Here is an 11,522-nt window from a genome sequence, read left to right on the forward strand (position 1 = left end):
GACAGAGGTTGAGGACTGGAGAGCACCAGGATGAATTCCACTCCATCCTTCCAGCTCTCTATCACACCCTGCTCCCTCTCTGATCCCAGGTACTTGTGGCATGAGAGTGTAGATAGTGTGGTGTGTGAGGGGCACACATGGGTGTGGATGCACAGGTGTGTCTCTATGTATGTATCATGCAGATGTGCATGAGAGCATGAACTCAGCCTGGGTTTGTCCCATTGTCTGAAGCAGGAGGATCATTCTTGGTCCCTCCCCTGACTCCTGTGAATTTCTGTGGTTAGAGCATTTGACATGGCTGACCACCCAGAATTACAAGTTCCTATTGTCCTGTGCACTCTTAGCATGGCCACTAAATCCTTCTGCACCACCTGATTTCCAGGGACCTGCCAAAAGTCCTGTACAGGATGCTCTCAGCTCACTTCCCTGCTCTATATCTCAGTCAAACACTGTTTGTCCACTCTGCCCCTTGTTAGAGCAGTGACCTGGGAGGCCATGGGACTGGGAGGGAGAGCCTTGTTGGAGGAGAAGGCCTTCAGGGAGGCAGAATTAGGCATCCTACTGCAACAGGAGGGGTGCCTGGAGGTCTGTCTATGGCAGTGGTTCTCAACCTTCCTTATGCCACAACCCTTTAATACCGTTCCTCATGTTGTGGTGACCCCCAATTTCATTGTTACAAATTGAACATAATTAAAGCACAGTGATTAATCACAAAAACAATATGTAATTATATATGTATTTTCTGATGGTCTTAGGCGACCCCTGTGAAAGGGTCATTTGTCCCCCAAAGGGGTCGCGACCCACAGGTTGAGAACTGCTGGTCTATGGCATTCAGGACCCTGACTTAGGAATGGCATGGGGTTGGATAGGAGGAGGACTTATGTTCAGAACCAGCAAGAGAACAGGCTTGGGTTGAGAGGCTGATGGAGGAATAAAAAAGGGAACAGAGCCCAGAGTCAGGGGACCATCAACCATGTAGTCACCAAATGTGGCAGGAAGGGGAAGACAAAGGAGATAAAGAAAAGACAGACACTTCTTATTGACATTGTAAAATTTTTTCCAGGGAGGAAGAAAGAAGGAGAGGGTGTGGAGATGACAAATGGGTAGGAAACACACAGAAGGCCACCAGGAACACAAACTGATGGTAGTCACACGGGGACCAATTAGGCTCAAGAATGGCTCCCAAGATGTCCACAGTCTATTCCCTGCCAGGTGTGACTATGTCCTGTTTCATCTGTGTGGCCCATGTAATCATAGATGTCCTCATAAAAGAGAAGGCAATGTGAAGACAGAAGCAAGGAGACATTTGAAGATGCTGCTGGATTTGAATATGCAAGATGGCTCCAGGAGCCAAAGAAGTAATAATGCAGCTCTAGATGCTGGAAAGACAAAGACAGAGGATCTCTCCTAGAGCCCTGGAGGTTGGGTGGCCTTGCCCACACCTGGGTTGTGGTCCAGTGAAACCCATGTCAGACTTCTGACTCCAGAACCCTAAGAGAAGAAATTTGTGGTGTTCTAAGTCACTGAGGCTGTGGTAAATTATTATAGCAGCTAAAGGAGATGAATCCAGAGAAGCACAAGCAGGCAGAAAGTGAAAAGTACAGAGAAAGGGGCAGACGGGCAGAGGATGCGAAGGAGGACATCAGGTGGAAGGGCAGGTGTGCAGGTGGAAAGCAGGAATTGGGGAGATAGACAGGGAAGGGCAGGAAGGAGTTCCTCAGAGCTTGCCCTTGTCCCAACAAGGACTAGAGGAGCTTTCTGAGCTTCAGGTGGATCCCATTCTTGGATTCCAAGACGATATTTGGGAGGGGGATGGGAGCTTGGAGAGGATCTGCCGCCAGCTCAAAGCGAAGCAGGGTCAAGGCTACGGCCACCTTCAGCTCCTTCATGGCGAAATGCTTCCCAATGCAGTTCCTGGGCCAAGATGACAATATGAGGAAAACAACATGAAAAACGGTATCAAATCCTGTTTTCAGCTGGGCAGGCATTTGTCACTGAGCCCTTGCCAGGAACAGGGTGTTCTGATGTAAGTCAATCCAATCCCCTTCCTTTTAGGTCATGTACTTCTACCCCACAAGCTTTGCCTCACATTCTGCCCTGAACTTTGACAAAACCTATCTCTCTTCCAGAAGTAGCTCCTAACTCCTACTTCTGTTCTCAGCAGGCATGAAATCCTGTTAGGGGATGGTCAGCACCTTAAGCAACCAAGTCAAGTCAAGTGATTCACTACAAAGTTAATTATTAATTTGGTCACGCCTTCCACAATCAGTTTCTGGTTTCACAATGTTGAGGCCAGGTCAAGGCATGACATGGAGTAAGGTGGTCACCACACTTAGTTCCCCACTTTCTAGGGGCACACACTGGGACATTGATCCTTAAAGAGATGGAGATATGTGATCACTGTAAAGAAATCAGAAATGCAACAGGGGAGTTTCCTGGAACAATCAGGGATTAGTGAGCTTCACCCAGTTGCACCACCTGCCTCCCAATGAATAGTCCAGACTCCTGCCTCTCCCTCATCCCCTCAGTCAACCAGCTTCTGTAGCCTTCCTATTCTACTACAGAAATGTCTTTCCTTGGCATCCATCAGTCTCCTCACCTGGACTTTTCTGTCTCTCTGCCTCCTCTAACTCTTCACTGAAGCTATTGCCCAACTCAACTCCTTCTAGGCCCCCAATCACAGGTAGGACATGTCCAATGCCTCAGCTGACATCAAAGCCATACATGGGTTGTTGCCTCACTCACCTCTTACCTGTCCAGCTCCACTTCCTAACTCAGCTCATGCTGTTGAGATCACAGAGAATGCCCTCCCTGTACCTCTGCCTGCCACATGTTCACGTCTGATCCCCATGACATGCCATCCTCACCCTCCCTGCTAGCGGTACCCCTTCCTCCCAGGACCCCCAAAGCAGCATTAGTCTTTTATTTAAGAATACCTCACCATCCTGTGCCCTGGACAGTGCAAGGAACATGGAACATTCAACAGTGTGCTCAGAATGAGCGAGTGAAAGGATGAATGAATATTGTGTCGTGAGTAGAGGTATTTGTTTCTTGACTGTGAACTCCTGGAGGCTGGGACAGTATCTTTCCCATTTCCTAGTACAGGACTTGGCACACAGGCACAGGCTTAAGAAATACGTTTATATTGGAATGAAGTCAATTGAATTGAAAAAGTAAACATTGGAAAAAGAAAAAAAAAGTAAACCTGAGTTCTGAGCTAGGGATTGAGCTGCCTAGTGCTCTCCTGCCCTCTAGTGGCAGGCACATGACTTCAAACCAAGGTCTATGAGGAAGGACTCAATCCTGGGAGAAACCAAATGGTACAGCCAATCAATCTCTGGAAGAAAACTTTGTAAAAATTGTGTTCTGTGAAAGTTGATTCCCATCTGAAGAATTCATAGACTTAAGGATTCAGAAAAAGCTTGTTTCTCCCCCCTCCCCTTTTTTTTGGTTTTGTCAAACCTCACCCGAGTGTTTTTTCCCCATTGATTTTTTTCTGAAAGAGTGGAAGGAAGGGAATGGGAGAGACACACAAAGAGAAACATCGATGTGAGAGAGACACAATGACTGGTTGCCTCCCTTACGCACCCCAATTGTAGCCGTGGATTGCCTGCACCCAAGGTATGTGCCCTTGACCGGAATCAAAGCTGTGACCCTTCAGTCCCTGGGCCAATGTTCTAACTACTGAGCCAAAGCAGCTAGGGCAGAAAAAGCTTATTTTTAGTAATCAATTACAAAGTTTGTGGAAGTGACTATTTTACAGGGGGGCTTCTGTAGCCTTTGCAGATTTTCAAACAGCAGGCGTTCTGGAGTACACTCGTCCAACTTGATTTCAGTTGTTTCAGGTATGCCTTATATTTTACACACCAGGAGCCTTTCAAATGCTGTGTGTCATATGCAAAGTAGTGGGTTTTCTCTCAAAGCAGTGATTGTCCTTCTTTTTAAGATTTTTGCCAAGGTTGGACTGTGTAAACTTTGGAACTTTGCTATATAAAACCCACTTTATATAAAGAATTTTTTTCTCCTGGAAAAGTATTCATGCTTTTGTGCATATTAATATACAAGCCATGCTGATGTGAATATCAATATATTAGTCACATTTACCTGGTACGTGAATATCAATGTACACTCAAGCTTTTGTAGGATAGTCTGCAAAATCGGAGAGTCACACATTGGAGTGAAACTCTCTTCAAATGGCTAGTAGGCCTTTCATGATTAGGGTTTGAGCAGTTAGGACAAGGAAGGTGCTAGAAATCCAAACACATGCAAATGTCACAGATACAGTGAGTGACAGATCAATGAAGTAGAAAAGGCAGTTCCTGGACTGGACTGTGGGAAGAGAAAAAACGTACCTCTTTTTAATATTACTGATAATTGAGAAAAGCAATCTGAAGTTTAATTTGTATAAAAAACTTTAACTCTGAGAAGTCATATTCCTGAAGTGAGAAAATCGCTAGAATCACTGAACTTTAAAACAATGACTGACACTGAATTGTGGTAGGCCATTGGGAAAGTAGTCATTTGAGGAGTTTTGGAGCAATATGTGCCTCTCTATTTTTGCAGTCTCCCCACAAAAGTTGGACTTCATATTAACATTCACATAACCATGACATTTACATTAGGCAAAATTCTATATATAAAGTGGGATTTATATACCATAGTTATACTGTCTACACAGTCCAACGTTGGCAAAAAGCAAAAAAAACATGACAATCAATTGCTTTTCAGAGAAAATCAGTGGATCAAGTGTTTGTGCCCTGCCCTGAAATGCCACCTTTCTTTTGTACACATAGAAAAACGCCTCCTTCTCAACACAACAATATACAAGGGCATAACAGCAGACACCATATAAGTGTAGGTCACAATCATCAAGATATGCCCCCGGTGATGCTCACCACCCAAGTACAGGATGCCTCACCTTGATCCTCCTGAGAAGGGCAGGAAAGCATGGCTGTGTGAATCAGAACCCGGTGCAAAACGGGAAGGGTCAAACACCTGCAGAGAGAGCAGTAGGGCCAGGACAGGTTGGGTCAAGGCCCTCCTTCCAATCCATGAGGGCACAGGAGTAGGTGTTGTCAGAGAGATCAGCTCATCCTCCCTCCCACAGCCCATCCTCCCTCCTACAGCCACCATACCTCTGGGTTAGGCCACACCTTCGGATTATGGTGAAGTGCATAAAAGTTAAGTGAGACATGGATTCCTGTTGGGCAGGGAGAGGAGAGAAGACTGATTATACACATGCCAGCAGGGGGCAGGTGCATGCACAAAAACTTGGGAGCCACAATGAGAGTCACTCTGAGTGGATTGATCCTATTGCAATAGAGGTGGGGTGAACATGGCAAAGCACATGTGCACACATTAGGAGTCTATAACCATGACCCAGGAGTGAGGAGGAAGAAAGAAGTGAAGGCCTACTTTTGGAGCAATTCAAGGTAAAGCTCACATTTATCAAGTGCCATTCACGAGTCTCTTGGAGATTATGCTTTAACTCATTTATCCTCACCACAACCCTCCAAGGAAGGTGCTAATATATATTTCTGTGGTTCAGATGAGACACCTGAGCTTCTGAGAGGCCGAGCAACCTGCCTATGATCACAGAGCTAGGACGTAGCAGGGTTGGGATACAGACCACCAAAGGTGAGCTAAAGAGTGGCCTCCAACCATGGCAGTGTTCTCAGATCTGGTCATCAGCTGTTCTCTGATATCAACCTGAGGGCTCCTTAGGGACTGCACCATAGGCCTTATGACAGTGGATTTTCTGATCTCCCTCATTTGCCAAGATCCCATAAGAAAGAAACCACATCTACACCTACCCCTGAGAGAATTAGATTAGAGTGAAATTCCGAAAGCCACAACAGAGTCCAACATTTCCTGGTGAGGAAGATTCCATGGACCGAGTCAGTATTATATTAGCTGCCATTTATACAGTTTGTTTGCATTTGTCAAAGAGGGGTTATGCATACATTACCTCAGATATGGAGGATTTTAAAATAGATGTGACCATGCAGACAGAATTGCCCCTAGAGTCTTGTAATCTGGCATTGGGATGGGAACATGGAGTGTTAGAATCATAGAGCATCAGTGCCATCAAATGGAATTACTGTAGCAGGATAAAACCATGGATTCTACATGTGATGGACTGTTAGTCCTGGAGAATGATAGAAGCTTAGGATTCTATTCATGTGAGATGTCTATTTTGGTGGATGTACTGAAATGATTTATTCTCTCTGAGTTGGAAGAAGAACTAACTTATTGAACTTTTGCTGTGGTCCAACTCAGTGCCAAGCACTTTACATTCTTCATCTAAACTATATAGTAAGCATCCAATTAATGATGAAGAAACTAGACCAGAGAGGTTCAGAACTGCTCTAGGATATGTGGGTCTGATCTGCCACGGGTTATGGCAGAATTCCTAGGTTAGTGAGTGTGGTGAAGTCCAGACCTCTGGGTAAGGAGCGTCCATCAGGGAAGGTGATGGGCTTGCTGAGCTCTCTGCCAACAGCTGGTACAGGTGGATAGAGTCGCAGTGCCTCCTTGATGCACATGGTGGTGTAGGGCATCTGATCCAGGTGATCCCTGGAATGAATGAAGCCCAATCTGAAGGCAGGCAGGGCCCAGGCAGACCAGGGCTTCTTGTCTAGCTGGGTGGGCAGGGCTCTCCCATCTCCTGAGCACTCACCAGGTGATGGAGGCACCATCCCCCAGGAGGCTCTGGATCTCCTTGCGGCACCTCTGCTGATGCTCAGGGTGGGTAGCCAGAGCATAGAGGATCCAGGAGATGCCACTGGCTGTGGTGTCATGTCCCTCAAACATGAATGTGTCCACTTCAGCACGGAGGTCCTTGTCAGACAAGCTACTCTCATTCTTCATCTGGAAAAGGCAGACAAGAGTGCACAGCTTGCCCACTTCCTCTTTGCTTCTGGGCAAAGCCTCAGGTCCCTTCTACAGACACTCACTCTGGCAAAGAGGAGGATGTCCAGGAAATCCAAGTTCCTTTTTCTCCTGACCTTCTCCAGCTCTTCCTCCTCCTGTAGGTGTGCCTTCCTCAGCTTGATCACTCTGTCTGTCCCAGAACAGTGGTTCCAAGGAAGAGTTGAGAGCAGAATGCCCAGAAAGAGAAACCCACAGGGACCCCATCTGCTCCCCACCCTGCTCCAATAGGGGTGCTAGTGAATCAGGATGAGTGTGGGAGTGAGTGTGCACATGAGGGGTGTGAGATCTAGCACATTCTGATTCCAAGTCAGGCTTCCCTTTAATAGCACACCCATGGAGTAGGCTCTGCTTGAATGCTGCTTGGAGGGGGTGACATCACCAATGTGGTGAGACATACAAACTCTCACACTGTCCCTTGCACCCTGACATCTTGGTCCCTAAGGTCAGCAGGGATCAGACTCTCCCTGAGGGTCAGTGCCTTTGAGATGTGCGTGATGAAGGAGGGGAGAAGCCCAGGAGGTGGAGTCCAACCTGTGTGTTGGTGGGCGAGCTGGCAGGCCCGCTGGTTCCAGCGGCCCTCAGGAGTCAGCCAGTAGATGATGTCGTTCTGGTAGAAGAAATTCCTCACTCGAGAAATAAAGAGAGTTTTCACATCCCTAATGGCCTGGATGTAGGATTGGGATTTGCTGCAGAGAGGAGATACAGAACAGACTAGGGTCCTAGGAGGCCTCTGACCTGGAGGTGAAGTGGGGCTCTAGGTGGGAGTTTCCCCCAACAGTGGATACAGGTGGCACTGAGGCATTCATTGCTCTGTCTTACAGCCCTTGAGACTCACAGTCCTGTATAATTGTTGTGAGCAACCTGTGCCAGGTATTAGAGATCTGTGGCTGACTCAAGCTTTGATCTGGACTGGAATTTGTCCGTGGTCAGGAGCTCTTAACAAACTCTTGCTTTTTCATAAAAATAAAAACCCTGTAGCTGAAGGATTATCACTGACCTGTCTGTCTGGACGCTGCCCTTCTGGCTGAAGGCGCACTTCATGATGGTGTCCAGGGTCATCAAGGAGATGTGTTCAGAGATCTCCAGGTGAGAGTCCTGGCTGATGAGCTCCTCCCATTTGTCCTGTGGTCGGAGGTGGACATTAAACCTATTCTACTCCCCCAGGGCATCTCTGCTCTCTGGTCTCTCCAGATACCTTACTTTCCAGAACAGAGGCATTGTAGTATATTAAGACTGTAAAGTGCCATGGCCAGTATTCTCAGTGGTTAGAACATCGACCCATGCACCAAAGGGTCGTAGGATCGATTCCTGGTGAAGGGCATGTACCTGGGTTGCAGGTTCCATCCCAGGCTCTAGTTGGGGTCCATGGGGGAGGCAACCTATCAATGTGTCTCTCAAATCGATGTTTCTCTCTCCTTTCTCTCTCCCCTGCCCTCCCTTCCACTCTCTCTAAAACTCAATGGAAAAAATACACTTGGGTGCAGATTAACAACAACCAACCAAACAAAAAGATTTAAAGCAAATGTTAGTAAAGTGAGGACTATATTCACATAAAGTTTGATTATTAATTAAACAGGTTCCCTCATAATAGTCTGAATTAGTTTTCATTTGCAGAATAAATTATGACGGTAACTACCTTTTACCAGACCAGAAAACGTTGTTACTCAGAGGACATAGGGTGAATCTTCTCTGTCCTGAGATTGAGCTAGACCTGAAGGACAAGTGCACTCCAACTCTAGGAAGCAAATATGTCAAGGCAAGAGGCAACCTAAGTGGTCAGTACTGGGGATCCTAAGGATGAGACATCAGGGACTTTAATTTCTTCCCTTCATCAAGTGTTAGCTGAGCATAGCTGGTAGGATCAGGATCCGGGTCTGTGAGTGCAGTTGTAATCTCCATTTTCTTCAGTGGAGTTGCTCAGTTTCATGCTGAAGCCCTGGCACCCAGGCTATAGCCCTCCTGAAGGATATCCTGGGATATCCACCCTGTCACTGAAGCTGCCACTGCCCAGGCCTGCGAGTGGCCATTTGTCTTGTTGTCCAGGGGAATGACTATTGCTCTAGTCCACTGTGCTGAAGACATGGAGGTGAGAGGTGAGCAGACCCTGTTTCTACCATGGTTCTGCTTTCTCTTGGCAATGACCAAAGTAGTGTGGATCCAAGCTGGTGCCCAGGTACCTCCTGTCCCATCCACTTTGGGAAGCTCTGTCACATTGTGGGATATGAGCATGTTATTCTAGCTGGTTGTGTGTGATGGATGTCTGAAGGACACTCATATCCTAGTGGACTATATGAGCTGTGCTGCAAGTGGGTGTGAGCAGGTGAGAGAGGGATGGACTTACCAGCATCACTCGGACAGAGTCAGCCATGAGCCCTACGTAGGGCTTCAGGATGTCATAGTGGAAGGCTGGGGTCAGCATCCGCCGGTGTTGGAACCAGGTCTGCCCATTCAGCAGGAGCAAACCATATCCTGGACCACAGAAAGGTGTGTGTGGGGCGGGGGCGGGGAGATGGAATCAGAAGGATGATTTGGGACAATTTGGGAGGAACCAAGGGTATCAGAGGAAAGCAAATGATGAGCAAAGGCAGGAAAGGCCAGTACATTCCAGGAAGATGAATTTCCTAAAATGGCAGGTAATAGGAGGTCATCACGACAGCTGTGAGATAAAGGCTGAAGTAGAGTAGGCAGGTCATAGAAGATCATCTATACTAATAAAAGGGTAATATGCTAATTAGACTGGAATACCTTCCAGGAGACCTTCCAGACCTCCTTCTGGACAAAGCCATGTTGGAGGGGCCAAGGCAGAGGCAGTTAGGAGTGAGTAGGCTGGCGGGGGGGGGGGGGAGTTGGGGGCAATCAGGCTGGCAATGGGGGGCAGATGGGGGCAAGCAGGCCAGCAGGCAGAGTGGTTGGGGGCAATCAGGCAGGCAGGCAGGAGAGTGGTTAGGAGCCAGTGGTCCTGGTTTGTGAAAGGGATGTCCGACTGCTGGTTTAAACAGGGATCAGGCCTAAACCGGCAGTTGGACATCCCCTGAGGGATCCCAGATTGGAGAGGGTGCAGGCCAGGCTGAGGCACACCCTCCCCCCATGCATGAATTCTATGCACTGGGCCACTAGTAAATGAATATTACCCTGAAAACATTGGAGAGCACGGGAAGAAGCTGAGTTTCAGGGGGGCTCTTGCCACCACCCGGGATGAGTGAAGGTTTTATTAGAAGAGAAATCAGGCTTAATTCAGAGATGAGGGTGGTGTTATAGTGCTGGTTATCTGTTGTTCTCTGTGAGCCAAAGAGATAGCTCTTGGTAAGTCTACCTGGCAGGAGAACAACAGTCCTGATTATACATACTTACCAATCCAGGGAGCCAGGAATCTGTATGAACCATGATTCTTTGGGTCTGAAAGGAAAGGTAGGACAATGGAGGAACCTAGAAGGAACCAAACAAGGCAGGCAGTCCCCAGGAGGGCTGTGGCCCAGACCACGGGCTGCCATCACTTCCTAATCATTGTCAGCTGACAATTTGTCTCAAATGACCTCCCACATGCCTCCTATTCCCAAGTCTCTCTGTCCTAACAGTCACTGTGGGCTCAGGAAGGCAGACTCAGTATCCCAGCAGCAGAACACCAATAGGACTAGAATGGTGACTGTGCCAGAAATATAGGCTCTATCCTCAGTGCCAGAGAAAACACATCAGTCTGTGGTCTTCCTACCATTTGTGGAATCCTAGTTGTCCCATGCCTCAGAAAAGGCAACACTTAAAGGTGCCCAACCTAAGTCAGGACTGAAAACAAATTGTTTTTCAGATCTGGTCAAATTTACATAACAGATCATCTCAATCTAAGAGAGGGAGAGGGAGGGAGGGAGGGAGGGAGGGAGAGAGAGAGAGAGAGAGAGAGAGAGAGAGAGAGAGAGAGAGAGAGAGAAGAAAAAATTGGCCTCACATAGTTGTTTAAGCATTCAGTTTAGAGAGATATTATTGGCCTTAAGCTGGCTTGTGGGCTGGCAGGGTAGTTGGTAGATGGTTCAGGTAATGAGGGCAGAACTGCAAACTATTCTGGAATTCCACAAGCCAAATAACATGTGCCCAAGAGGAAAGAGCTGCTCCAGCCACAATGCAGGTTTCTGTCTCACCTGATCTTCCCAGGACCACCTTCATGTAGTCAGGGTCATAAACCATGAGGCTGACTCTGCTCCCCCATAGCCAGCGAGGACAGGCACATGGGAATTTCTCTACCCATTTCTGAAACTGTTGTAGCTCCTGGTCCGTTTGGAACTATAAGCAAGGGAAAGACAAATCAATAAAACCTTTCTCTTTAGGTCTGGATTTTGGAGTGATGGTGAAGGGTAGAATGGCCACAGGGAGAATTCAGGATCCATCAGCAGTTATTAGGAGCTTGGAACTGTATCTGATGAGCCAGTTCTGATCTGGATTCTCGCTCTTCATCAAGATTTGGTTTAAGGTGAGATTCTGGCTTTTTGGTGGATCCTCACTCAGAATTGCTTTTTAGAATCTTACACATAGTATATGTTCGATAATTGTTCTGTTATTGGATTTGTTTGATGTACTTTCCTTTTTCTTAAAACTTATAT

General features: G+C 47.2%; 1 protein-coding gene across 1 annotated transcript in view; it reads right to left on the bottom strand.

Moving 5' to 3' along the window:
* Positions 1 to 1,039: 1,039 nt before the first annotated feature.
* The window catches only part of LOC102442952 (cytochrome P450 4A11-like), a 15,239-nt gene continuing 4,756 nt past the window's right edge, over positions 1,040 to 11,522 (bottom strand). The window contains exons 2-12 of the mRNA XM_014454543.2: positions 11,064 to 11,205; positions 10,285 to 10,329; positions 9,275 to 9,402; positions 7,931 to 8,055; positions 7,465 to 7,619; positions 6,957 to 7,063; positions 6,680 to 6,870; positions 6,443 to 6,576; positions 5,136 to 5,200; positions 4,919 to 4,995; positions 1,040 to 1,914 (exon numbers count right to left, since the gene is read on the bottom strand). Of these exons, the coding sequence (XP_014310029.1) occupies positions 1,746 to 1,914; positions 4,919 to 4,995; positions 5,136 to 5,200; positions 6,443 to 6,576; positions 6,680 to 6,870; positions 6,957 to 7,063; positions 7,465 to 7,619; positions 7,931 to 8,055; positions 9,275 to 9,402; positions 10,285 to 10,329; positions 11,064 to 11,205 (1,338 nt within the window). The 3' untranslated portion in view covers positions 1,040 to 1,745. The remainder of the gene's footprint in view (positions 1,915 to 4,918; positions 4,996 to 5,135; positions 5,201 to 6,442; positions 6,577 to 6,679; positions 6,871 to 6,956; positions 7,064 to 7,464; positions 7,620 to 7,930; positions 8,056 to 9,274; positions 9,403 to 10,284; positions 10,330 to 11,063; positions 11,206 to 11,522) is intronic.

This window comes from Myotis lucifugus, unplaced genomic scaffold, assembly GCF_000147115.1.
Source record: "Myotis lucifugus unplaced genomic scaffold, Myoluc2.0 scaffold_37, whole genome shotgun sequence".
Lineage (NCBI taxonomy): Eukaryota > Metazoa > Chordata > Mammalia > Chiroptera > Vespertilionidae > Myotis > Myotis lucifugus.